The sequence below is a fragment of the Phyllobates terribilis genome, unplaced genomic scaffold (genome assembly GCF_046119375.1).
Source record: "Phyllobates terribilis strain yellow unplaced genomic scaffold, ASM4611937v1 Scaffold_5__5_contigs__length_657084704, whole genome shotgun sequence".
NCBI lineage: Eukaryota > Metazoa > Chordata > Amphibia > Anura > Dendrobatidae > Phyllobates > Phyllobates terribilis.
In genome coordinates this window covers 387,696,645-387,724,513 of record NW_027362765.1, presented here as the reverse complement: position 1 = coordinate 387,724,513, position 27,869 = coordinate 387,696,645, and the positions used below count along the sequence as shown (strand labels likewise).

The 27,869-nt window shown below is 43.9% G+C and overlaps 1 protein-coding gene and 1 long non-coding RNA gene across 4 annotated transcripts in view; one reads left to right on the top strand and one right to left on the bottom strand.

The window, feature by feature from the left end:
• LOC141273300 (prominin-1-A-like) overlaps positions 1 to 22,490 on the top strand; it is a 79,933-nt gene extending 57,443 nt beyond the window's left edge. Inside the window, exons 10-27 of one of the 3 annotated variants that reach the window (XR_012322083.1) lie at positions 7,659 to 7,722; positions 8,820 to 8,979; positions 9,463 to 9,615; positions 10,398 to 10,521; positions 10,677 to 10,753; positions 11,478 to 11,562; positions 12,420 to 12,566; positions 13,888 to 13,959; positions 15,045 to 15,134; positions 15,569 to 15,622; positions 17,762 to 17,842; positions 17,904 to 18,014; positions 18,438 to 18,506; positions 18,669 to 18,758; positions 18,980 to 19,092; positions 19,350 to 19,403; positions 19,921 to 19,944; positions 21,974 to 22,490. Coding sequence is in view for 2 of the 3 variants with exons in the window: in XM_073684935.1 (XP_073541036.1) it covers positions 7,659 to 7,722; positions 8,820 to 8,979; positions 9,463 to 9,615; positions 10,398 to 10,521; positions 10,677 to 10,753; positions 11,478 to 11,562; positions 12,420 to 12,566; positions 13,888 to 13,959; positions 15,045 to 15,134; positions 15,569 to 15,622; positions 17,762 to 17,842; positions 17,904 to 18,014; positions 18,438 to 18,506; positions 18,669 to 18,758; positions 18,980 to 19,092; positions 19,921 to 19,944; positions 21,974 to 22,025 (1,566 nt within the window). In the remaining variant the exon portion in view is untranslated. The remainder of the gene's footprint in view (positions 1 to 7,658; positions 7,723 to 8,819; positions 8,980 to 9,462; positions 9,616 to 10,397; positions 10,522 to 10,676; positions 10,754 to 11,477; positions 11,563 to 12,419; positions 12,567 to 13,887; positions 13,960 to 15,044; positions 15,135 to 15,568; positions 15,623 to 17,761; positions 17,843 to 17,903; positions 18,015 to 18,437; positions 18,507 to 18,668; positions 18,759 to 18,979; positions 19,093 to 19,349; positions 19,404 to 19,920; positions 19,945 to 21,973) is intronic. The other 2 variants (XM_073684935.1, XM_073684936.1) reach the window with 2 other exon arrangements.
• Positions 1 to 24,702, bottom strand: part of LOC141273301 (uncharacterized) — a 58,451-nt gene extending 33,749 nt beyond the window's left edge. The window contains exon 1 of the long non-coding RNA XR_012322084.1: positions 22,867 to 24,702. This is a non-coding gene — a long non-coding RNA (uncharacterized lncRNA). The remainder of the gene's footprint in view (positions 1 to 22,866) is intronic.
• Between the last annotated feature and the right edge of the window lie 3,167 nt (positions 24,703 to 27,869).

Sequence of the window (27,869 nt, the reverse complement as noted above, 5' to 3'; positions counted from 1 at the left end):
AGCACCGTCGGAAAGAGTATAAGAAGACAGGGAACCATCTAGAAGGAGTTCAGTCAGAGCCAGTCCTGCTCAGGAGAGCAGTGTAGGAGCTCCAGGCTCCAGGGAGATAGAGAGAGTCCGTCCGTCCCAGGGGCATGGGGAGTGCAGGAGCCACCCGTGCGCCCGAATCCACACGGACGTGGAGGGATCAGGCCGCAGAGGGGACCGGCCCCTAAACTAGTGGAGAATAATCATGGTCAGCTAGATAATCGGAGGCTATTGTACTTGCAAGGTGCAGCTGCCAACCACCACAATTACATCGCCGAAAAGGTGGCTGCATAGGTCCCAGGGGACTACAGGTCGACCGACAAGATCCGAGGCTACCGGCTTGGGTGACTGATTGTGAGGCGCAGGGCAGGAGGGTGAAAAGTGCAGGAAGACAACCGAGAAAGGAACATAGAACGGGGTCCCGTTTAAGTACTCCTGAAAAACTTGAGAGCTGCTGAACCCCTTCCTTGGTGAACACAGGACGACGTGGGCGGTTATAATCCGGAAAGTGTAACCTGAGGAACTTGACAACTGTGAGTAAAACCTGAAGACTGCACCCCACTGTGTCCTCTAATAATTGCTGCGCCATCAACAGCTCTGCACTACACAGCACCAGCAACATCTACCTCATAACATCACTATTTCCTGCCCTGAAGCTTAGCTCTGCCTGTGGAGAGCCATACCAAGTCTGCAGCATCACCATCTGCACCGCAGCGGCCCCATATAGCCGCATACCACAGGTGTCGTCGCAAACATTATCTCTAAAACTTATTCCCCTTTTACTTTCCCCTTTTATTGACCGCCCTGGGTCACGGACCAGGTCACTGCCACTGTGACATCCCCCAGCACCGACCGGCCCGGCTACAGAGTACCCCGCGGCCCAGGGGGCGCGTCATTCACGCGTAGCGTTTTTGCACTTTTGCATTGCTTTCAACCAAGACAAATGCATTCACTGGGAAATGACATTTTAACATTTTACAACTTCATCTGGCCATGTGGTGTGTGACACCTCATCAGACACATTGTGTTTCATTTATGATGGAGGGACTCATTTATAATGAAGGGCAGCCCTTACTATTCTTAAAGGGCCAGCAGTCGGCCCTTGCTATTGTTAGAGAGCCATCAGCCGGCTATGCTTTGTTGTTCCCATTATTAACGAGTGGGTCTCCTATACTGTTACTGCATATGCAGTGACTGCAAGGGCTGCCAAAAATTTGGAGGAACTCCAATGCCCCGTGCAAGACACGTAGAGGAGGTGATATGGTGGTGGAGGAGGACAAGAGCAAATAGACAAAATCAGGAAGCGTATACCCATGTCTGGGTGTGAAGACAGAGGTGCATGGGAATAGAGTTAGACCTCCCAAAAAAAGACACTGTTTTTGAGTTTAGGTTATGCTGCTATCATTCGGTGGTGTTGAGAAGTCTGGTCCAATCCAGCCCTTGTTCATTTTTATAAGAGTCAGCCTGTCAGCAATTTCAGATGACAGGCGGATGCGCCTAAAGGTTATAATTCCACCGGCAGCACTAAAAACCCGCTCTGACAAAACGCTAGCGGCAGGGCAGGCCAGGACCTCCAAGGCTTAGAGAGCCAGTTCATTCCACATGTCCAGCTTGGATTCCCAGTAATTATAAGGCACAGAGGAATCACGGAGGACGTTGGTACGGTCGGCAAGGTACTCTCTCGGCATCTTCCCAAACTTTGCACTGTTTGTGAGAGTACCCTGCGCCTCAGGGCTTGTAAGATGGGAGGGTCTGAGAAAACTGTCCCAGAACTTTTGACAGTGTCTGGGACACTGCCTCTGCTGGATTGGAGTTGTCTCTCTCTCCTGTACTCCTTGGTTGTCCAACGAAGTGTGACCTCTGCCGCCAACGTTTTCAGATGGGAATTTTTTAATAATTCTGCAACAAGGGCCTTCTGGTACGGCCCCATTTTAGTAGACCTGTCCGCCTGGGGAATAAGAGATAGAAAGTTCTCCTTGTAGCGTGGGTCTAGAAGTGTCACCAACCAGTGACTGTCACCCAAAATTTTGAGAACTTGAGGGTCATGGGAAAGTCGTCGTCGGGCCATTCACTCTGAACAGACAGTATGACAGTTGTGCAGGTAGTACCATCTATAGGGCATGAAACTAGCTCCTCCTCCTCCTCCTCTTCCTCATTGTCACCCAATCCATGATGAGATGAGGCTTGGCTGTGTGTAATCACCCTGTATGGTTCCTTGCTCCATCTCATCGTGCTCCGCCTGCAATGCATCCTCTTTGATTGTAAGCCGAGAGCGTTTCAGAAGACAGAGAAGCGGGATGATGATGCTAATTATGGCGTCATCGCCGCTCACCATCTTGGTGGAGTCCTCAAAGTTTTGGAGGATGGTACATATGTCTGACATCCATGTCCACTCCTGAGATCTTATGTGTGGAGTCTGAACTGAATACCGACGGCTTTGTTGATGCTGGTACTCAACAACTGCCCTCTTATGCTCACAAATCCTTCCCAACATTTGCAGAGTAGAGTTCCAACGTGTGGGAACATCACACACCAGTCTGTGAGCCGAAAGCTGCTGAAGCACGGCAAGGGAGGCGGAAGCTATACCTGACTTTCTAAAATGGGCAGACATGCGGCGTACTTTAACAAGCAGATCCGGCAGCTCCGGGTAGGTTTTGAGAAACCGCTGAACCACGAGGTTTAAGCACATGGGGCAAGCATGGTACGTGTGTGAGCTTGCCTCGCCTCAGAGCCGCCACCAGGTTCCGGCCATTGTCACACACGACCGTGTCTGGCTGTAGGTTCAGCGGTGTCGGCCACAGATCTGCCTGCTCTTTCAGAGCTGTCCACAACTCTTCAGCATTGTGTGGTTTGTCACCTAAGCATATTAACTTCAGCACAGCCTGTTGCCGCTTGACCGAGGCACTGCTGCAGTGCTTCCAGCTTGTGACTGATGTGATCATTTCGTAGATGGATGCTCAAGAGGAGGAGGAGGTGCAGAAGCTGTAGAATGTGGGGGCAACCCTGATTGACCCAGGGCCCGGAATCCTCGGCGTCGGGAGGAAGTGTTCCGTCCCAAGGTCCGACTGGGTCCCAGCTTCCATTATGTTAACCCAGTGTGCCGTCAGCGAGATGTACCGTCCCTGCCCCCAAGCATTTGTCCACGTGTCCGTGGTTAGGTGGACTTTCCCAGTAACTGCGTTGTTGAGGGCACTGCTAATATTGTGGGACACGTGCTCTTGTGATGCGGGGACGGCACACCGGGAGAAATGGTGGCGGCTGGGGACTGAGTACCGAGGGATGGCCACCGCCATCAGGTTGCGGAAAGCTTCAGTCTACACGAGCCTAAAAGGCAACATTTCTAGCGTAAGCAGTCGCGAAATGTGTGAATTTAGTAGTGTGGCCTGTGGGGCGTTGGCTGCATATTTGCGCTTGCGTTCCAAGGACTGGGGTAGGGACAACTGAACGCTGCGCTGGGGCAAGGACGAGGACGTGCTTGCTGATGGTGCTACTTGAGGGTGTGCAACGACAGGTGCAGGGCAGGAGGCATCTTCACATGCGCCATGGACAGAGGATTGGCTTGCACATACAACAGGGGTACCACCCGCAGACACTGTTCCTGGACCCTGGGGTTTTGCCCACAGTCGGGTGCTTTGCTGCCATGTGCCTGATCATGCTGATGGTGGTCAGGCTGGTAGTTTTGCTACCCCTGCTGATGCTGGCGTGGAAGGTGGTGCAAATGGCCTTTTTGGGTTTTTTGGCAGAGTCTTTAAAAAAACAACCAGACTCAGGAAGACCTAACAGTTGTACTGGCAACTTCCTTCGTGCTGGTGTTACGGGGAACGGTTGCCTGCCTTCTGTCTACGGCCACCACACTGCTTCTTCCTGCCTGTTGGGGTGCTCTGCCTCCCTCTCCCTGTTTGCTGCGGTCCTTGCTCTGCATGTTCCCCTGCCAGGTTGGGTCAGTTACTATATCATCCACCACCTCGTCTTCCACTTCCGCACCCTGGTCCTCCTTCTTTCTGGCAATTGTATCTCATCATCGTCCACCTCTTGTGACAGTTTCCCAACATCGCCTTCGTGTGACCGTGGCTGCTCAAATATTTCCTCTTGCCCCGCTTCAAGTGGACGAGATGCCTGAGTCTATAAATGGAGAAGTGTACAGCTCTTCAGAGTATCCAAGTGTGGGATCAGTTGTCTTTGGGTACTCGGCATGGTGGGAGGAAGAAGCATCAGGGTGAGGAATGAGGTCCAGACTCATGGCTACTGAGACTTGATCGTGCGGAAAACAGGGTGGTGGTGGTGGTGGTGGTGGCTAAGTGACTGGAAGCATTGTCTGTTATCCAACCAATAACCTTTTGACACTGCTGTGTTCAATAGTGATGTTCTGCGGTCCCCTACCTTGTTTAAATAAGTTCGCTGACACACTACAAAAAAATTTCAATGGAGGCCAGAAATGTCAGAATTTTCAGTGCACTTATGTGATCCGTGTGATGGACAAACCACAGTTTTAAATAGATGGCTTTTTATCGCTGTGATATTAGAAAGGACCTGGCTGTATTCTGCAGTGCCAACAACAGTGCCAACAACAACAACAGTGCCGTAATGCCACAATCAACATGGCTACGGCATTACAGTGAGTGGCAGCCAATCCCTGCTTGTTCATTGGCTCTGTAAAGAGCGCCAAACATGCGGAGAGGAGACCTGAGCTCCCGCCGAGCAACCCCGGAAATACTCGGCGAGCATCTCGAGCAGTGAGATGCTCGGGCGAGTAGTAGCGAGTATGCTCGCTCATCACTATTTATCATGACTTTTCCTTTAATTGAATGTATTTGGGGGTGAGTGCAGAATTTCGGGCAGGACTTTCCTGCCTAGAACCAGTTACAGGAGTCTTACTGATTTACTTCTCTTGAGTTCCTGGTGGCGCAGTATCAAGAATAACAACACTCGTGATTAATGAGTAATGTTCTAGTGGAAGTGTAATCTGAGAGAGGTTTTTGTGTTCTCACTTGTGATTTTTTTTTAAAGAAATAAAAATTCTTTAAGGTGTTTTTAGGTTCACTTATTTTTCTTCAATAGCAAGTAATGAAGGCTAAAAAATAATTTTGGTTTAATTCAAAGTTTTTGCACAATTTGCTTTTTACACCCTCTGTTACTATTGTTGGCTGCAGAATGAGTTAACTGAGATTCCATCAGTGAGCTCATTTCTGGAGTTTTTATCGCTTTCTGAATTCCTCTCTGCTGATTTTATAATCACATCAAAGTTGAATCTGCCGGGATACAAAGAGCCTGTAAAAGCCAAACCGAGGTGCAAATAATTTTTTACAATTGGGATTCATTAAAAATGTTGCACAAAGTAAAAAAAAAAAAAAAAAAAGTCCCCAATGGTGGATAACCCCTTAAATGACACCTCCTAGCAAACTCTATTTAAAGCTATTTTCTGTTTTGTGATCATCTTATTGCCAAAAACCCTTCTAATATGTAGGGATTTTCCTGTCTCCTTCTGCTAGGATCTCATTGATTTGGCTATAATTTATATAGAAACCTACCAGTAAGTGTTTAATTTACCTGCAGTGCCCCCACAGAAGAAATGAAGTATTACACCATGGCCATTCAAATCAGGTCCTCCATAGACAGAGATGATGCTCTCTTCTCTGACCAAGTGACGAGGACCCTAAACAAAGGAATCGCCCACTATTAACTCAGAATTCCCAAATGAGGGGTGAAGAAAATGGATTTTACTAATTATGTGCGAGCCGTTCTCTTTTGTGGAAAGTTTTGTTCTTGGCTGCTTTTTAAGCTCTGCTCTGTTAAGACGTAGCTGTGTTGTCTAAATCTTATCCCTTGTCTCCTTGGAGGTTCACGTGACTTCTGTCCCTCCTCCATGCTTTATCCTGCAGCTCTTCTTGCTTGCTTCTTGATTGGCTGCTTAATCTAAGTGCAGAAAATCAGTGCATGGAGAAACTACTTTTATTAAATGGAGAATAGATTAATTATATGTTAAAGCGCTAGAAACTAAACCAATAATTGAGACCATAATAGATTAATTGCTATATACGCCGCCTTCTATTAACGCTACCTAATAAAGTCGCTGGAATTAGCTTTTGTACGGTGGACGACCCCTTTTAAAGTGTTATTCCCATCTCATGATTGAAGCAGGAATAACTTTGTTTAGGTGGCGACCTCTGGAAGTGGAAATATGGAAACGGACAAACTCGGCAGAGCAACGTTGTATCACGCGGTTTCATAATCCTAGAATGTTAGAGTTGGAAGGGACCTCCAGGGTCCTCGTGTCCAACCCCCTGCTCAGTGCAGGATTCACTAAACCATCTCAGACAGATGTCTGTCCAGCCTCTGTGTGAAGACTTCCATTGAAGGAGAACTCGCCACCTCTCGTGGCCGCCTGTTCCACTCATTGATCACCCTCACTGTCAAAAAGTTTTTTCTAATATCTAATCTGTGTCTCCTCCCATTCAGTTTCATCCCATTGCTTCTCAAGTTTCCATGTGCAAATGAGAATAAGGATGATCCTTCTACAATGTGACAGCCCTTCAGATATTTGTAGACAGCTATTAAGTCTCCTCTTAGGTTTCTCTTTTGCAACTTAAACATTCCCAGAACCTTTAACTATTCCTCGTAGGAGATAGTTTGCAGTCCGCTCACCATCCTGGCTGCTCTTCTGAGCTTGCTCAAGTTTTTCAATGTCTTCTCTTCTTCTTCCTTTTTTTTTTTTTTTTTTTTTTTTTTTTTTAAGCTGTGGTGCCCAGAACTGGACACAGTATTCCAGATGAGGTCTGACCAAGGAGGAGTAGAGGGGGATAATTACTTCATGTGATTAGACTGTGTCTCTTAATACATCCCAGGACTGTTTGTCTTTTTTTGCTGCTGCATCACAATGCTGACTCCTGTGCAGTCTGTGATCTGTTAGTATACCAAAGTCTTTTTCACATGTGCTGTTGCTTAGTTCTATTCCTCCCATTCTGTAGATGTAATTTTCGTTTTTCTTGCCCAGATGTAGAATCTTGTATTTCTCCCTGTTAAATACCATTCTATTAGTCGCTGCCCATTGTTCAAGCTTATCTAGATCCTTCTGAATCCTTTGTCTTCTCTAGTGTTAGCTATCCCTCCTAGCTTTGCATCGTCTGTAAATATGATTAGTTTACCTTCAGTTCCCTTATCTAAAGGTAAACTAATCTATAGTTCCCAATAATTTCTATGTGTTACGGAAATGGCGTAATATAGCGAGCTCATTTCATGACCCCCAACCAGTAAAAAAGGTAATGACCATCTCTAAAACTTCTTCTGTGTTATACAGTTCCTCTGTTATTCCTCCTGTAAATTCTTGAATAAATTGACAGAGATAAATGATAAATAGCTGTGATCCACCTACTCTTAAAATGTTGTTCTTGTCTTGTTTCGTGGATAGGTCTGTGTATACACTAGACCTCAGCAACATAACGTCAGGTCACATATTGGTGAATGGATAGACCTGGCAAGAGGAGGGGAGTTCATCCTGAATATTCTTTTTTTTTTTTTTTTGGTTTCTGTTACACAGACACCTTTCGAAAACAATACGTGTGTTTTTGTTTTTTTTTGTATATGTACAGGATGTATCTTTTTATATATTGATTGCTGTTAATTTTGATTTTCAGGCTCGTCAGACACTTAATGACATTCCCCAGACTGTACAAAACAACACCAAGACTTCTGTAGAAAGTAAGAGCGTCCAGCACCAAACTCCTCATTCTGTTACTGTCAAATTCAGAAAATTGCTCAAAAACTAAAACAAATTCTTCATGTTCCGCCGCACACGTGAGAACGCTCCCCCGACCCGTACATGTAAATGTTTGACTTGGCCCACGTGGGAACGAGAAAGGAGAAAGCTGCCGCCAGATGGCTCTAGTGAAGACTGTCCCTTGAGGAGCAAAAGAGTGGGGTGTCTTTTAATTTTATCAAAGTTAAAGGGGTCCTCCCTTTTTAGTGACACTTTTTATTTTTTTTGTAATTTGATTTCATAAACCTTTTTGCAATGCTTTCCCCCTATAGTCTGTGTCGCGCTGTCAATTGCTGGCTACAGAATGAGTTAACTGAGGATCTAACAGTGAGCTCATTCTGCTGTGGCAGTTTATAACTATTAGTGTTATCGGCTCTCAGCTGATTTACCGTATAGCCACAGACCACATCAAAGTTGGATGTTCAGGGAAACCGAATCTGTAAAAGCCAAACGGTGAAAATTGTTTTTTTTTCTAATGTGGCCCGAATGCAAAAAATTATTTCTGAGCTCTAAAAACATGTAAAAAGGCCCCAAAGGTGGAATACTTCTTTTAACAATAGCAAAAGTGTGGAAAAACCTTTTTACATACCCGTCCTGTTGGGTCTCTGGGAGATATGCTGCCCCCAGTAATAGAAGCCATCCTGACCCTTGCCAACAGTTTTTTCCATTTGATTCACATTTTCTAAAATTTCTGTGCTGTCACTTCATAATTTCTGTTTATAAGAATCAGAGAGCTGCTCTTATATTACAGTGGTCCAAATCTCCCTGTACACACAGAGGAATGGTGAATGATAAAATTCTGGCTTCCAGCATCCACCACTAGAGGGAGCTCACACCATACATATTAATACAGCTCCCAGGAGGAGCACAATAATTATACAGGCTGCAATCTCCCCCTAGTGGCACCTGCAGGCTAGTACGGCCTAACTGTAACTTCTAAGTCTGCATGAAAACAAGGGCCGAGGTTGAGATCAGTCACACTTGGGTGAAAATTGGCAGAACTCCTGTGATAATTAAAATTTCTCCTCCTATTTTGCAGAGGTGCAAGAACAGCTGGTGAATATACAGCAGAAAATCCAGGACGCCCGGAGCAGCATCTCCATAGTGGATACTCTGAATGAAGTCAATTCTTATTTTGATTCAATAACCAACATTTCGAAAAAGTATGAACCAGAAGTGATGAAGTACGAGTATTACAGGTGGGTTGTGGTCCAGTCATATGGCAGACGGTCCAGATTATTTCCGACCGTGTTCCTGGGTGGAATGATGGGGGAAGGTGAGGAGGAGGTGAGCTGTGACATCGTCTATTGTGAATGGTGGATCCTGTGTTATCAGTCATTGTACAGGAGGAGGAGGTGAGCTGTGACATCACCTACATGGCAAAGTCTGTCCGACAAATTCCCCATAATACATACCACGAATATGCACTTGCTCCCAACTGGCGTAACGTTCCTGTCGGAGGAGCAAATCTCTTAATGAATTTGTCCCGTGTTACCCCAGTGCTCCCTTCATTATATTATGAATGGCGGGCGGTATCCTGTTGGCAATACAGGTATCAATTACTGGTTTAGAGAGTTTGGTAGCTGTACTGTTTGCCATCACCTCCGGCCTCTGAGGGTGATATTATATCTGAATATTCTCATCTGTTTGGAAAGCTCTAATCTTCTGTCTGATCCCTGTAGGTGGATCGTTGGGATCTGTCTCTCCTGCATCATCCTCCTGGTCGTCGTATGTAATCTGTTTGGTTTGCTGCTCGCACCGTGTGGCCACAAGGCGAACGTAGATCCCACAGATCGGGGCTGTGCATCGAATTCTGGGGGAGACTTCTTTATGGCGTGAGTAGACCTGGAAAACGCTTCTTAATATCCAGCTGTAGATGAACTTGGTCTTTTACATAGAAACATAATGGTGAGAAAGAGGTTTGTCTACTCTTCTCCTTCTTCGCTCTCCTTCTTCGCTCTCCTTCTTCGCTCTCCTTCTTCGCTCTCCTTCTTCGCTCTCCTTCTTCGCTCTCCTTCTTCGCTATCCTTCTTCGCTCTCCTTCTTTCTTGTCTCTGTCGCGCTCTCCTTCTTTCTTGTCTCTGTCGCGCTCTCCTTCTTTCTTGTCTCTGTCGCGCTCTCCTTCTTTCTTGTCTCTGTCGCGCTCTCCTTCTTTCTTTCTTCTCTTTACAGTTTGTACAGTTTGTTGCTTAAATGACCGACCACCTCTGTGCTGAAAAGAGGTCACCGCACCGCACACTCCAGCGATCCTGGACTTCTTCAAAAGCTTACAAGCTCAATAGAAAAAATTCCATATGTACTGCACATGTTTCGCTGTCTAGCAGCGGTGGTCGGTCTCCAAAGGCAACGAGATGTAAACTATTAATATCTCGAACGACTGAACGTTTTAAAAGGCAGTAAAATGCAATATTCATTCATAAAGAGGAGAATAACCCTTTAAAGTGAATCCTCCAGGATTTCGCCGCCTTTATGGACAAGAAATTGAATATATTTTTAAAGTAGTGAATCAGGTTTTTTTTTAGCTCCCATAGGCAAAAAAGTTCTTGTGTCAACCACTAGGTGGCAGCATAGCCCAGATCCAGTTTTGACCTATTCTGTATGTGACGTTTCCTTGCAGCGGAGCCGGATTCAGCTTTATTTTTGCTTGGCTGCTCATGTTGGTGACGGGGGTGCTGTTTGCTGTTGGAGGAAATGCCTACACCTCTTTCTGCAAGCCCTGGGGAAATCAACAGCTATATCAGGTGCTGTATTATATAGTGGTGTGGCTGAATTACATAGTATTTGACAGTAGCATGGCAGTATTGTATAGTATTTACTAGCAGTATGGCTGTATTATATAGTATTAAGCCATTTTGCTCCCATTTATTAGATTGGCCATATTTCTCTTTATTTCCAGGTAATTGATGAAAACCTCAATCTAAGCTCGATACTGAAAACAAACCTCAATAACCTGAACCTGACGACTCTGTATCGGTATGTAGACCGAAATCAAATTGCCCCGTAGAGGGCACCACTACATCTAATTTTCTGTTGAAATTTTGTAGCTGTGATTCATTAGTTAATCCTAGTTGCCTGTTGCTACCACTAGGGGGAGCTCACTGCATCACAGTGAGAACTGAACTAGAAGCTGTGTATGTAGTGAGCTCCCCCTAGTGGTGATTATATAAACTTGTATACAGTGAGCTCCCTCTAGTGGTGATTGAATAAATGTGTATGCAGTATTCCAGTCATCTTTTTAAAAAAATTTTTGTATATACAAACTGCTTAGAATGCTAAAAACAAAAACAAAATAATACTCGCCTTACCGATTCACTGCCACTCTTGTTCCAAATCTTCTTTGGTCTCTAATCCTACTGTTCTGCATGTTGCCACAACATGTGACTTCTGCAGCCAATCGATGCCTGTAGACATCATATATTAACACCACCTAGATCACCACACAATGTGGCTGATGATTGGCTGCAGCGGTTATATGTTCACATCATCACTGTAAAAAAATAAAAATGTGAGGGGTCGAGGATCGGTAAGGGGTTGTTCGTAAAACGTTCTAGGTGGCTGGAGAACCCCTTTTAATTGGCTTCGATTGGAAACTTTGACCTTCCTCTTATTAATACAGATCTTTCCCCCCTTTAAATACCATTTTAGCTGCGTTCCTCACTTTTCAGCGGATTCAATCTCTTCTGCTCGTGTCTTGCAGGGACTGTCTGAATGATAATTCTCTATGGAATACGCTAAATCTGAACTCTATGTACAATCTGGACAGCCAACTGAATATCAGCGAGGTGAGCATGGCTATCATTAACTGTACAATGGTGTAGTCATGTAGCTTAAAGGGGACCTCTCACTTGCCATAAATATCTTCTTTTTTTTTTATTTTTATCTGGTGTAAATGCCGCTGTTCTGAATCCGACGTTTTTTTTCTTTTGTGTCTGCGCCTCTCCGTTCTCGAGATATGGTCCTCTTTTCTCTGAATAGAATTCTACTCCTTGTCGAGTGGGTGTGCTCCTGATGAAGACGCCCGCATGGGAAGAGGGCCACGCCCGCGCAGGAGAGGGCCACGCCCGCGCAGGAGAGGGCCACGCCCGCGCAGGAGAGGGCCACGCCCACGCACATAACAAGTCCAGAATAATACACAGGGAAGAGGAGGCCATATCACTGGAATGGAAAGTCACCGGAACAAAAGAAAAGCATCGCTGGATTCAGGAAAACAGCGGCTTTTGGATTAGGCGGAAAATAAAATATATTTATGGCAAGCTACAGGTTCCCTTTAAAATGCTGTTGTAGATGGGGGAATGATTAGCATTTATGTGATGTTTTACTTTGGACAATCCCTTTTTGTTACTGGGTCCTTCAAAAGAAGTTAGTGTTGGGTTGTCCTGCCGGTGGGACCGCTCTGTTGTCCTCTTCTGATACCTTCTATCCTTGCCCTGGGGACGTTGAGTCGATTTTGTATGATACAGATTCTGACCCCACTGTATATGATCTCATGATCCCGGCTGTACAGGTTCAGTACTAACCTTTGGAGCTGTTGTTCCACACAATTAGCGCTTTCCTAATCATGCACTAAATACTTGGTTTGTTATTTCGTGGCTGTGACCTGAATGTGTCACTGGGGTCCTATAATCTGTCCTCTTCCCAGTATACAGGTGACGTGAACTCCACACTACAAAACACCGACATCAAGATAGACAACATCACTTTCCTGAGCAGCAGCCAGAAAAACAAAGTCTCCGCTGTAGCCACATCCGGAATCGACAGCTACGACTTCTCCGACTTTAACCAGCAGGTACGGAAACATCATGGAGTAGGAACAGCTGATGAAGGGTCAACGGGGCGGCTTTATTGGGGTTGTCCCATCTCGTACACTCTATGGGAAATACCATAAATATATGATAGCTGCGAGTCCCATTAGTGGGGATGTGCATATACCTTCGCATTTGTGGCAAATAAGGCTGTGTGCACACAGAGTTTTTGGAAGCAAGTTTTCTAGTGGACACTTTTTAGCAAGAATTTTTTTTTCTTTTTGAAAAGTTTCATAAATTCTTTTCTTTCTATGGAGTGTGAGTGTTTTTTTTTTTTTTATATAGCCTTTCCAATTGGCACCTAGTTTGGAATGGATTATGATCCTCTGTAAAGATTGATGTACACTTTTTTTTTTTTCCACTTTAAGGTTTGAAAAACCCTTAAGACACTGACCATATGAACAGAGAGCAGATTTTGGGTGGACATTTTTGCAGAATTTATTTGGAGGGGGTCTGCTCTCCCAACCCCCCCCCCCCTCCCCCCAAAAAAATAAAAAAAAAAAATCAGAAAAATCACTCAGGAGTGAATATAAAAAGCCCGATTCATCCAGACTGGTGAGGGTCATGCTGGAGTCAGACGCTCCTGATTCATTGCACTCCTCTTAATGAATCTGTGGTGTACACCACACCAGAAAGCTCACTCCAGTCAATAGTGAAGGGGTTTTTTCCAAGTTTGCTTTTTTTTTTATATAGATGTTTTTGCTCCAAAAAAAAAAAAAAAACCTCCTTGCACACATCCATGTGCACATGGCCTTAAAGGGGTTGTCTGGGCATAGGTATTTGATAGGTCATCAAATATCTCTGCCCAGTCAATAATGTATATGTTGGGATCTGACACCCGCTGCTGCCTCTGATCACCTGTCTTCTACTCCTGCGGTGGTCGGATGTAAACACTTTGAATGGAGCCGCTAACCACAGCTCCATTCAAAGTGCAGTGGCCGCTACCAGGTACTGCAGCACAACTCCCATTCTTTGGCGTAGAAGCTGTTCTGCTGTACCCTGTAGTGGTGACTACATGCGGTTAACATTCAGTGTTTACATCAGCCACCACCGATGCAAAAAAATATCTGATCAGTGGGGGCTCTGGGTGTTGGACCCCCACTGACCTGCTGTTGATGACCTATGTCCAGACAACCCCTTTAGGGGAACCAGCCACTTAGAAAACCCTTCTGTACAATTTCTGGGGAAAGCCCCCATTTTTACTTTGGTGGGGGGCTATTCAGTTCTGCCCTCTAGTGGAGCTGTGGAGGGGAGCAGCACACGCCGGCAGGGTGCAGCGCTATTATTATGTTGTTCTAATTGCAGTCGTCCAAGAGCATCACTAAAACGGATCTCGCATCATTTGCAAACCAGTTGGACGTCTTGGCTAAGAGCGCGGTAGGTTGTGTTTTTTTTTTTTTAATTAAGCTCTGGAGAATCCCATCATAATTTTTCCTGTAATGGCAAAATATTTCCCGACGCGTTTTGACCCATAGTCTGAAATGCAGAGTTTTCTGATTACAGACGATTATGTTAAATAAAGATACAAGACTGCGAGTGCCGGGGGAAGTTCCGATATGGTGAACGTCTCGTTGGGGGAATTAAAATAGCAGAATTGCAGGTTTTTTTTTTTTTTTTTTTTGTCTTGCTTCATGTTTCTCTGGCTGCAGAATGAGTTAACTGAGAATCCTTCAGTGACTGGAGAGTTTTTATAACTGTAGTCCACTGAGCGTCTCTGATTCAGATCTATATTAAATCTCAGCTCAACTTTTCATGCAGTCTGTGGAAGTTTTCCCTGTCTTTTCCAGAGTTCTCCTGTGCTGAAGTTTTTGACCAAACACCTGTCAGAAGGAGCTCACTGGTGAATTGTCAGTTAACTCTGTCTTCGCACAGCACAGTATGCAAGGAAACTGACTTAAAAGCCAAATTGGGCAACATTTTTAATAAAACCAAATAGCAAAAATTATTTTTAGTTCAAAATATGCATGCATTTCCGTAGAAAAGAGGGAAAATACTCCTCCAAAACCATCCACCCTTACTTTGGGGTTTGTTTGCAATCTGTGTGGTATTGCAGCGTTCAAGTGACTGGGTGGACGTTGCAATACCCAACATAACCCACCGAGTGGCGCTGTTTCTATAAGGGGAACATAAAGCCGTCTGAGTGTGTGCACACTGAGCTTTTGCAGCATAAATTTCTGAACCAAAACTGCTGCAGTTTTGAAATCGGAAAAATATTAGGCCACGTTCACACGCTCAGTATTTGGTCAGTATTTTACATCAGTATTTGAAGGCAAAACCAGCAGTGGAACAATCAGAGAAAAAGTATAATAGAAACTTGTCACCACTTCTGCATTAATCACCCACTCCTGGTTTTGGCTTACAAATACTGATGTAAAATGCTGAACAAATACTCAACATGTGAACATGGCCTTAAGGTCACCGCTGCTGGGTGTAAAAGTTTTTTTTTTCTTTTTCCTCTACAGTCAGATCCATATAAGACGCAGCTCCAGCAGGAGGCCATCGCTCTACGGACCCTCCAAAGTTCAATTAACGCCACAATGGCCCCCCAGATTGTGAGTGCTCTCCTCTGACAGCGACGTGATGTAATGTAGTATGTGAATGTGTATATTACATGGCTCCAGCTAGTGAGACATGACACTATATATTCACATGGTTATAGTACTTTTTATACATATGGTTTGTGTATATAACAAAATATACATATAAAGCAGAATGTAGCCATATAACTGTCTATTGCTTTATATTGAATATCACATGTTACATAACTGTATAACATCATATCTGTAAGTTTCTGTTAAATTCGCAATATAGAACACAATACATCAGGGAGAATTAATATTTAGATGCATTTGTAGTTTTTGTGTATCCGATGTGATATAAAGCAACGACCTGAACACAATGTAGCGAACGATCGATGAGATCCGACACGTAACATTACTACATCTTCTACATGGTGTTTTCTAAACCTTCCATTTATACTTTACAGAGAAGCCTTAATACAAGTATAAACGACTTGCAGAATAAAGCAAAAGCGTTACCGGTGAGTTATTCTAATGACCTCTCTAATGGGATAAGCTGGGGGGGGGCGCTGTTGCATTGGTATCTATCGAAAGTGTTTTGCCTTTAGTAGTGGTGAAAAATGGTACTGCATGTAACTAGAACCACACACGGCGAAAACATTGCGTATAGATCTTTTTTTTTTTTTTAGAAAGGTAGAATGTCCCTTTTAATAAACCAGAAAAATATATATACAGTACAGACCAAAAGTTTGGACACACCTTCTCATTTAAAGATTTTTCTGTATTTTCTTGACTATGAAAATTGTACATTCACACTGAAGGCATCAAAACTATGAATTACCACATGTGGAATTATATACTTAACAAAAAAGTGTGAAACAACTGAAAATATGTCTTATATTCTAGATTCTTCAAAGTAGCCACCTTTTGCTTTGATGACTGCTTTGTACACTCTTGGCATTCTCTTGATGAGCTTCAAGAGGTAGTCACCGGAAATGGTCTTCCAACAATCTTGAAGGAGTTCCCAGAGACGCTTAGCACTTGTTGGCCCTTTTGCCTTCACTCTGCAGTCCAGCTCACCCCAAAACATCTCGATTGGGTTCAGGTCTGGTGACTGTGGAGGCCAGGTCATCTGGCGTAGCACCCCATCACTCTCCCTCTTGGTCAAATAGCCCTTACACAGCCTGGAGGTGTGTTTGGGGTCATTGTCCTGTTGAAAAATAAATGATGGTCCAACTAAACGCAAACCGGATGGAATAGCATGCCGCTGCAAGATGCTGTGGTAGCCATGCTGGTTCAGTATGCCTTCAATTTTTAATAAATCCCCAACAGTGTCACCAGCAAAGCACCCCCACACCATCACACCTCCTTCTCCATGCTTCACGGTGGGAACCAGGCATGTAGAGTCCATCCGTTCACCTTTTCTGCGTCGCACAAAGACACGGTGGTTGGAACCAAAGATCTCAAATTTGGACTCATCAGACCAAAGCACAGATTTCCACTGGTCTAATGTCCATTCCTTGTGTTCTTTAGCCCAAACAAGTCTCTTCTGCTTGTTGCCTGTCCTTAGCAGTGGTTTCCTAGCAGCTATTTTACCATGAAGGCCTGCTGCACAAAGTCTCCTCTTAACAGTTGTTGTAGAGATGTGTCTGCTGCTAGAACTCTGTGTGGCATTGACCTGGTCTCTAATCTGAGCTGCTGTTAACCTGCGATTTCTGAGGCTGGTGACTCGGATAAACTTATACTCAGAAGCAGAGGTGACTCTTGGTCTTCCTTTCCTGGGGCGGTCGTCATGTGAGCCAGTTTCTTTGTAGCGCTTGATAGTTGCAAAAACCACACTTGGGGACACTTTCAAAGTTTTCCCAATTATTCGCACTGACTGACCTTCTTTTCTTAAAGTAATGATGGCCACTCGTTTTTCTTTACTTAGCTGCTTTTTTCTTGCCATAATACAAATTCTAACAGTCTATTCAGTAGGACTATCAGCTGTGTATCCACCTGACTTCTGCACAACACAACTGATGGTCCCAACCCCATTTATAAGGCAAGAAATCCCACTTATTAAACCTGACAGGGCACACCTGTGAAGTGAAAACCATTTCCGGTGACTACCTCTTGAAGCTCATCAAGAGAATGCCAAGAGTGTGAAAAGCAGTCATCAAAGCAAAAGGTGACTACTTTGAAGAACCTAGAATATAAGACATATTTTCAGCTGTTTCACACTTTTTTGTTAAGTATATAATTCCACATGTGTTAATTCATAGTTTTGATGCCTTCAGTGTGAATGTACAATTTTCATAGTCCTGAAAATACAGAAAAATCTTTAAATGAGAAGGTGTGTCCAAACTTTTGATCTGTACTGTATATTTCCTAATATTAGTGAGTATGTGTTTTTTTTTTCTGAATTCTATATTAATATATTAGAAAAATCAAAATCATTAAATGTATAAAATATATAATAGATTTGATTTTTCTAAGACATTAAAAATGTATAAAATTTATTAATATAGAATTAGAAAAAAATATACACATACTCACTAATATTTTATTTTTTTTCTGGTGTATTAGGACATTCTACATTTTTATATCAAAAAATCTATATGCAATTTTTCTTTTTTGTAATTTACATTATATAACGTCTTGTTGTTTTTTCATTGCAGGCCTCTTTAAATTCAACAGTTACAAGCATCAATGCCGCCCAGACCTTTGTGGACACCCAAGTGGTCGCCATTGTAAAGAATGTAAGTTCTGTGATAATATATATATATATATATTTTCACCTTTATTTTTCCATCTATGCAGATGATGGTAGTGCAGCCGCAGATCCTGCGCCCGCTGGCATCTGGATGTAGGACTTTTATGGCATCCTGTGCCCTGTTGGCAATCAGACTGGCAATGTATTGGGGAATAAAGGTTTATTTTTTTTCATATTTCCCCTGGATTTTGGGGGTAGAGATTAACTTTAAAGTGGTGACTCCCTCCCCATTTGCCTTATTAGACCCCCATGGTTATTATAATGTGTGGTCCATAATTCAACAATTGCGCCATCAATATTACATTTCCCCTGCAGATGCCACATGGACAAGTGAAACGGCTTATTCCCATAGGGGCAAGTTACATACTGATCGCTGGGGGTCTGATCCTAAGATGGTGTCTCTGGAAGTTGTGGAGATCTCCATCATGAATGGGGCATAGCTGCTCGTGCTCGACCTCCGCTCCCTTCACGCTCTATGGCATTGTCGAGGTTTCCTGTAAACCCCAAGTCGTAAACTGTTTGCTTTGTATTTATACATAAAGTTTTTTTTTTTTTTTTTTTCCCTCCCTTTGTAAATGCAGGAGACCATGAACTATCTAAACACCATCGTGGGATACTTTACGTCGTACATTGATTGGGTGAAGACCATGGTGAGCGCCGGTCGTTTATCATCGTTACCATCTCATTTTAAAGTTTTATAATATTGGAAAAATTAAATTTCTCCATTTATTGCAAAATTCTTATTTTCTTTTAGATTTTTTTTTCCTATATAAATCCAGCTGCTGATTCACCATATCCTCTTATCTTATTAGCTGACCCAGAATTTGGCTCGGTGCGGACCCCTGGCCGGTGCCCTGAATTCTGCGGAGGTCGTTGGGTGCCAGTATCTGGTGGACTCGCTGGTAAGAATACTATGTGATTGCAATCAATCATTCTGACCGCTGCAGCTATTCGCTGTCTCTCCCCTGTAATGACAAGTCTCGATAGTGGGGAAATATCGCAGTTTTTTTCGTCGGAGTGTGAATTGCGGCTTACTCTGGTTCACTTGGCGAACTGTCAAGGTTTTTTTTTTTTTTTTCTTTTGTTTTTTTCAGCACTCACTGATTGTTTCCTTGTTTCCTAGAATGCCTTCTGGTTCAGCCTGGGCTGGTGCACGATTTTCTTCCTTCCCAGCATTATCACGGCAGTGAAACTGGCGAAACACTACCGGAGGATGAAAACCTCGGATATCTATGAGTAAGGAATCGCGACCTGTTGACGCATGGTTCCAAAAGTATACGAGCCATTTAATTTTTATCACAAATACTACAACAACTGGGGCAGGGCAAGATGACTCTGTGGCAGAAGCTCGGCGGCAATTAGCCATTGGGCTGGGCAGCGTTTCGCCCGCCTGATGCTCCATCTGGCCCTGCCCTTTCTTTAGTTACAAAAACGCTCTTGATTTTTTTTTTTTTTTTTTTTTTTTTTTTACCCTCCCGCTATCTGTATTTTAGCAAAGAAAGGAGGCGGAATTAAGTGTCTCTTCTGCATCGACGGCCGCTCTCCAGGTATCTTACACCCGTCCTATTAATTAGAATAGGACACATTGGCAACACCTAGACCCGTCGATGCCCCCTCACCTCCCAATGCAGAAATGACAGGCACTGTATAATGCCTTTAGAGTACGCAAAAACTGCAAAATCAGACTACACAAGAATTGTAGTCTGTAACCATGGAGATAGAAGAGTCTTCATAGGAGCTGTATACACAAAATTAAAGGAATTGTTTTAATAATTTTTTTTTTTTTTGGGATGCCCCTGCCATTTTTGATCTGATAAAAATCAAATATGGGAATGTCTCATGTTGGGATATGAGTATAATGTGGCCCTTTATTTTTTTTGGAAATATTAGTTCTTGAAGTGCCGGGCAATCATTTTATCTCCTCCCTTACACACAGAGAGATGCCCAATTTTGTCTTTGGAGGGTCGTGATCATGGCCGGTGGCTATTGTCTTGTATCATATTTTATATAGTAATTTTTGTGCTTTTTTATTTTTTGGTAATATTATTTGTCTTGTTTCCACAGAAACCCCAGTAATCACATGGAGATGTAAGTGCTACGGGCATGTGCTATACGATTTGATATAATTTCGGGGTGGGATTGCTTATATTGACAATACTATTTCAACTTGTAAATATTTGGTGAGCCCCCCACCCCGCCCTGTCTGTCTCACAATTCAACCTGTGCTATGACAATGGAGGACAGGACACAATGGCGCAGATCGCGTCGTTGAGGAATATTCTTCGGAGGTTTCCTTGCAGAAGATGCAATTTCCAGTCTCTCCACAAGAGGGCAGTCTGCAGACCTAGTTCTAGTTCCTTCTCACCTAGTTTGGGGTGAGAAGGGTTAATTGTATGGTACCGTTGATTCCCAATGACTCGGTGGAGATGGAAATTTTCCAGCATTTTGATGGTGACATGTCGGTAACTAAATTACCCAAAAATAAAAAGGGCTCTCATATCTGGCAAACATCGAATAAATTCAATGCACCATTCGAGCAAACTGCAGAGAAATAAAACTTTGACGTCCATATGCAAATTATCCTGGCAGTGCACTGGGGGCGTGTGCTAATGCTCTAGGAGTATATTAACACCCCCCCTAACCACCTTCCCAACAACAATGCATGTCAGTTCAAGGGATTGGGACAGGGAAAAGTGTTTTTTTTTTTTTTTTTTTTTTTTGTAGTAGGGTGGCCACTAAGAAATGGGGATTCTCCACTTTTGTTTCTTAAGGCTTGTTGCATTTTTTTTTTGTCTCTAGAGTAAAAAAAATATATATTTTTTTATTAACAGTAGTAACATTCACTTGATGCACCAGTGTTCTTACAGGAGAAAGAAAGAAAAATAAAATAAAAAAATATATAGAAGTATAATTTTCTGTACAAAATTTTTTTTTTCCCCATTGAGATCTAAACTGGCCAGCATTAAAAATAATAAAAAAAAAACAAGCCTTCTCCCCTACAGTTTTCTGGCTATCACTTACATTTTTCATGCAGGGGGAAAAAAAAAAAAATCCGGAGCAAAAAGCTGTGTGTGAATATTCTCCATTCAGAATCCTTGTATGCAAAAAAAATAAAATAAAAAATAAAGCGCCGGATTTCATCAGTTTTTCTTGAATGCAAAAAAAATAAACCTTTTTGCTAACAAAAGCTTGCGACATCTCGATCAATCAGTGAATAACGGACAGATCAGAAGGCGTCTGAGCGCTCTTTTTTTTTTTTCTACGGACCCATAGACTCGCTTTGGCGAGTTAGATCCAGGATTCGGATCAAACTCGATGTCATTGATTTGGTGCAGATCATGTGCTCAAAAAACCCCAGTTGTGTGAGCAGCTCCATAGACTATAATGTGTACGTGCTCTATACGTGAAAAAACGCAGAACACGTATGCGGAAAACTGACGGGTGAATGAGCCCTTCCACTGCATAACGTGGGCATATTTCCTCCTGCTGACACTCAATGCCACCACTAGGGGGCAGGATAAGTTACAATAGAGATGGATAGAAGCCAATTGGGAATTTCCCCCCCATATTTGGTGCAGTAATGGCCTCCGCCCTCCAGCCTGAATTCCCCCGTTGTTCTATATTATTAGATTATATGTACCCAGCAGTTTGGCTGTAGGCCCCGGGCAGGCGGGGTGCGATTACTTATTATATCCCGAGACCTGATCTCTGCGCTTGTCATGTTTTGTCAGCACTTCAGCGTTTCGCCCGTGTATCCTCCAGAAAATAACACAACTAAACTTTGTGTGTTTTTTTTTTTTTAAAGGGAAATTAAGCATGTGAGCCGGGAGCTCGCTGATCCATGAAGCACAAACTGTGGGGCTCCACTAATGATTCTTGGAAAAATAGATTGGGAAACCCTCCAGGACATGAATGTTTAGGGGCAAGTTAAAGGGGCATTCTAGATAAAACTAAATTGTTACAAAACTGCCTTAAGGCGCTCACTGACTGATTCTCAGTTAACTCATTCTGCAGCCAGCAACAGACTGTGCTTCAGGGAGGCTATAGAAGGCAAACTGTGCAACATTTTTCATGAAACCCAATTGCCATAATTTTAAATGTGCATTTCTCCTTGCAGGACATCCACATCCCAGCAGTTCCTAATACCTCGCGCGACTGCAAAGTCATGATGCGCTCTCCCCCCATCGGTGATGAACAAGACACTACAGTGCACTGTGTACCATAGCACCCGCCCTCCCAGAGACTTCTTGTGCTTTCCTTTCCAAGAGGGCCTATTTATTGATTAATTCTAGATTGATTTTCCGCTCCCATTACTTTTGACTGAAGAATTACATTGTGGGTGAGAGGAACCCATGGACGAGAAAGGAAAAAAAAAAAACCTCGTAAGGTCCTGATTTGTGCGGTGGAGGGCTCTCCTGTGTAGCTGTACGGTGCTGCCGGAGCCACCAATGACTGTAAACTCTGCTGACTGAGTCCTGGCGGCACCGACCTGTGAAATTTAGATTTTTTTTTTTTTTTTTTTATGCAAGATGTAAAGTATTTTCTTCTATATTTTTGGTCTTTTTTAATTGTCATAATGTGATTTAAGTTATTTGCAAAAGTGTTCTCGATAAAGTGCATCTTTTGCATAGAAACACTTGTGTCGTGAGATTATTTTACCGCACCGTAACCCACGTATAATCTGTTGTAGCATCAGTGCCTCATCTTTAGGTGTTTGGGGGCAAAGTTAAAAAACTTCCATGTAAAGCCTCAAGGACTGTGTGCCCTATCAGTCCATCCTGGGAGAACCAACACCTCCATGAACCACATGCCACACTTGCCAAATTTCCCAAAAAAGATTGTGTGGTTCCCAGACATGTTATTGGGCGCACGCTTGAGCCTCTCAAAACCTCCAATAAAGCAGCGAGTCCCGGAAAGTTTCCGATCTGATCAAGGGACCACAAAATCTGAGGCCGCTGCATCCAGTCATTCCGCGCATTTCTGCAACCCATCTGCGGAGTGTGAACTTACCCCTAAGCCTCGTGAAGTTTACTGCGACTCTTCTGTTACCTCTTTTCGGAAATCTGCTCTCCTCTCCCTCTTTTGACTACAAATTGTGTCCGAGAGTTAAATCCGAAACATGTGGAATGTAAGCAATATAGGATGACGCCGGGGGGCACGTTACTATCAGAGTCTTACTGTCTCCTAGTAATAACAGGCTGATTGTGACGCAGCTGCTTCCCCGTCCGTGAGGTCTCATGTGATCCTCAGCTCAGATTTCATTAGTGAAAGCCAGCAAAACTGCAAAACTATAAATGGCGGCTGAATAAGGAGACACAGGAATGACGATGCAAGAAGTAACTGGAGGATGAAGCAACCAAATTGGTAAGAGGCGCGTGCGTGCGGGCGTAGATTAGGGGCCAACTTCTCACGATTCTTAGGTTAAGGACTGAGGCATACCTCCGTAGCAGTTGGTCCGAGCACGGATCGCTAATGCATGGACTGGCAGCAGCTCTCTGGACCCGAACGTGGCTACTCCCAGCAGTCCGGTCTCCCGTTCTTTGCACAGACGTTTGCATGAGCCCTTATGTCAATTGTCACCTCCATAATTGCAAAAATTCAATAATTTGCACAAATATGCATTTGCTGTTTTTTATGTTTTAAATGGCTACTGCGCAAGTTTACCGCCATGTTAAATTTAGATGAAAGTTTTTTTTTTTTTCTTTTCCTCATATGCGATAAATAAAAGTTGGACTGAACTCCATCGTTGCGTTGGATCAGATTTTCATCAGTTTGGTCTTTTTTTTTTTTTTGTTTTACAATCAGTTTTAGTTCTTTTTTAATTTATGCAAAAATTGCTGAAGGTTTCTCAAGCTTCTCCTAGCAAACAGTGAAATATGGACAGCCCTAGGACGCCATCCATCTGCTGTCTTGAGTATTTTGCAGAACGGATAGAACATGTGAACAATCTGACTATAATGGGTACATGTGTCTTTTTTTTTCTGCAGACCAAGTATCTGGGGGAAAAAAAAAAGAAAAAAAAGAAAGATGTGTAAGTTTTTTGATGTGTGTTAAGGATCAACTCGCCAAAAAATAGATGTACCCATTCTTTGTGTTCACGTGTTTTGTTTTTCCCCATGAGAAACATGGAGAGAACAAGTATGTAAACCAGGGATAAAGAACAGGAGCAGCAATTCTTCGATATGGGATTCATCATGAGGCCGCGGACACAGCACCAAAATCGGGTTTCCCCATCATACCGATGGCAGCTATGGTTCCTTATGGTACTTGCATCACAGCTTCATCCATGAGGATAGTGCTGAGCTTTACTCCTCCTTCCCTATAGGTCCTGCCTTTCGATGGAAAACTACTGTGCAATTATTAGTACTGTACAGACGACGTAGAAGAAAGATTTATCCATGTTAGGCTGAAATTTAACAGGAGCTAAGTGATGGGTAGAGGTGTTTGGCAGTGGCTTACTCCCCTCTCCCCATGCAGAACATGCACGCTTAGCTGATATTAGAATCAGGAGCAACACCAGTGCACTGAACGGGCAATCAAATTACAGCTATTGAAGGTGTGTCGGCACATTTAGAGGCTTCAGTAACCTCATATCTCGTTTTCCTGCTTGTGTTTCCACGTCTTCAAATCCGATTGTGATCTGCAAATATAACTGACAAGTCTGTCACTGGTCAGCGAGTGATAGGAGGCTTTGGATGCGTATATCGTATAAACTACCAATAATGATCCTTGTACGATTATCCAAGATTTTGAGGGATGACTGTCCAGCTAAAATACCGCCCTCGGCCAAGAGCAAATGCTTTACTGCAGACTGGATTTGCAGGGTGACTGTGCCAGGTGCTTACCTAAACCTTGGAGCAGGTGTATCCAGAAACTGTATTTCCTTGTTGTGTCCCAAGGTCACTTTGTGATTTGGATTATCCACCTCCCACAGTGGAGTCATCACCTCTACTTGGGAAGCAGCCAACGTGCCGAAGGTGCCAGGCGTGAGCGCAGCCATTGTGCCTCGTAAATAGGAGACCGTGATACCGAGGTCGTAATAATAGATGAAAAGGCGGCAGGATGGAGACGTGCCCCCGTCATTTCCAGTCTTGCCTAAAATCCAGTGTCCTCTGTTTATATTTTATAGAAGGTGTTCTGGGTCAGCGGAGGGGAGCAATCAACTCTCATTCCTGCATCAATATTCTATGCCTGAGCACTGGGGTTTCAGTGACAATCTTTGGGTGACTTTATTTTTTTTCTCCTCCAAAGTGCAAAGACCCCACAAAACAGAACGCCAACGTCCATTTAAGGTGCACTTGGGAATGACTATGATTAATGATTGTCTATCAATACACCAAGCAAGGTGTTGCTGACAATTTTTTTTTTTTTTGCCGGCTTAAAACAATCCGATCAGGCAAAGAACAAACACTTTGCTTGTTTGTCTGGTGAGTGCTGGTAAGTTTATCACGGCTGAAAATCCTACGGATGCTCGTTTGCCAATTACCGACTCATCCAAATTCACCTTTTTAGTATATATACACTGCTCAAAAAAATAAAGGGAACAGTTAAACAACAGAATATAACTCCAAGTAAATCAAACTGCTGTGAAATCAAACTGTCCACTTAGGAAGCAACACTGATTGACAATCAATTTCACATGCTGTTGTGCAAATGGAATAGACAATAGATGGAAATTATTGGCAATTATCAAGACACCCTCAATAAAGGAGTGGTTCTGCAGGTGGGGACCACGGACCACATCTCAGTACCAATGCTTTCTGGCTGATGTTTTGGTCACTTTTGAATGTTGGTTGTGCTTTCACACTCGTGGGAGCATGAGACGGACTCTACAACCCACAGAAGTTGCTCAGGTAGTGCAGCTCATCCAGGATGGCACATCAATTCGAGCTGTGGCAAGAAGGTTTGCTGTGTCTGTCATCGTAGTGTCCAGAGGCTGGAGGCGCTACCAGGAGACAGGCCAGTACACCAGGAGACATAGAGGGGGCCGTAGGAGGGCAACAACCCAGAAGCAGGACCGCTACCTCCGCCTTTGTGCAAGGAGGAACAGAAGGAACACTGCCAGAGCCCTGCAAAATGACCTTCAGCAGGCCACAAATGTGCATGTGTCTGCAGAAACGGATAGAAACTGACTCCATGGGGGTGGTATGAGGGCCAGACATCCACAGATGCGGGTTGTGCTCACAGCCCAACACCGTGCTGGACGCTTGGCATTTGCCACAGAACACCAGGATTGGCAAAGTCGCCACTGGCACCCTGTGCTCTTCATAGATGAAAGCAGGTTCTCACTGGGCGCATTTGAGAGACGTGAGAGTCTGGAGACGCCGTGGAGAGCGATCTGCTGCCTGCAACATCCTTCAGCATGACCGGTTTGGCAGTGGGTCAGTAATGGTGTGGGGTGGCATTTCTTTGCAGGGCCGCACAGCCCTCCATGTGCTCGCCAGAGGTAGCCTGACTGCCATTAGGTACCGAGATGAGATCCTCAGACCCCTTGTGAGACCATATGCTGGTGTGGTTGGCCCTGGGTTCCTCCTAATGCAGGACAATGCCAGACCTCATGTGGCTGGAGTGTGTCAGCAGTTCCTGCAAGATGAAGGCATTGAAGCTATGGACTGGCCCGCCCGTTCCCCAGACCTGAATCCGATTGAGCACATCTGGGACATCATGTCTCGCTCCATCCACCAACGTCACGTTCCACCACAGACTGTCCAGGAGTTGGCGGATGCTTTAGTCCAGGTCTGGGAGGAGATCCCACAGGAGACCATCCGCAACCTCATCAGGAGCATGCCCAGGCGTTGTAGGGAGGTCACACAGGCACGTGGAGGCCACACACAATACTGAGACTCATTTTGACTTGTTTTAAGGACATTACATCAAAGTTGGATCAGCCTGTAGTGTGTTTTTCCACTCTAATTTTGAGGGTGACTCCAAATCCAGGCCTCCATTGGTTAATCAATTTGATTTCCATTGATGATTTTTGTGTGATTTTGTTGTCAGCACATTCAACTTTGTACAGAACAAAGTATTCAATGAGAATATTTCATTCATTCAGATCTAGGATGTGGTATTTGAGTGTTCCCTTTATTTTTTTGAGCAGTGTATATAAAAAAAAAAATTTTGAGGTTCAAAGCGGGTGAGTGGACTCTTTCATGTTTTTAAGTCCGAGGGTCGGAAGCCGGCAGTGCCGAAGGGGAAATATGATCAGACAGAAGAAATCCAGCGTCTGGGAACTTCATAAAATTATCATCTTTATTAGGTATATAAGCAGTATACAAAGAGTCACAACCCCATTGGGGGAGATTTAAGTGGCAAACGCGTTTCAGACCAACAGGTCTTTAATCACTGCAATGATGTGACTTTTTGTATACTGCTTTTATACGCAGCTAATAAAAATGATGATTTTATGAAGTTCCTAGACGCTGGATTTCTTCTGTCTGATCATATAAATTGATGTTAACTGCAGGTACAGCTAAAGAGTTGGCTTTTCAGTGGAGCTGATGTGGATGTTGGTGCAGTATGTATTTTTACAAAAAATGCCCAGGATAGGTTTATGAAAGAAAAATAATTAAAAAAAAAAGCCTCTGGTCACCGGTCTCTACAGTCTGCTGTAGCAATGGCGCACGTGCACATTGCAGTTTATACTGATCCCAGCAGTGATCCGCTACTGCCACTCATTGGCAGACCCTGGGGAAACTGAGCTGTGGATGGAAAAGTAGGGTCTCTCTCGTTCGCTCCTCCCCGAACTTCCAGGGGAAGTCATTGTTCGGAGTTCAACACTGGCCACCCAGCCTTACAGTACGGGTTTGCTCCTCTCTAGTAAGCACAGGTACTCGGTGCACCCTTGGCTTAGCAGTTCACTGCACCTTCCCACTGCCTTTCTTTCCATGTCTGCCATTCTCTGGCTCCTGTAACACTTAGCTGTCCATCAAGTAAGAGGACGATGGAAAACAAGTAGGTGGGAAGCAGCACCCAACTGTTTGGCCACGCCATGATGCACTGAGTGCCTGTGCTTG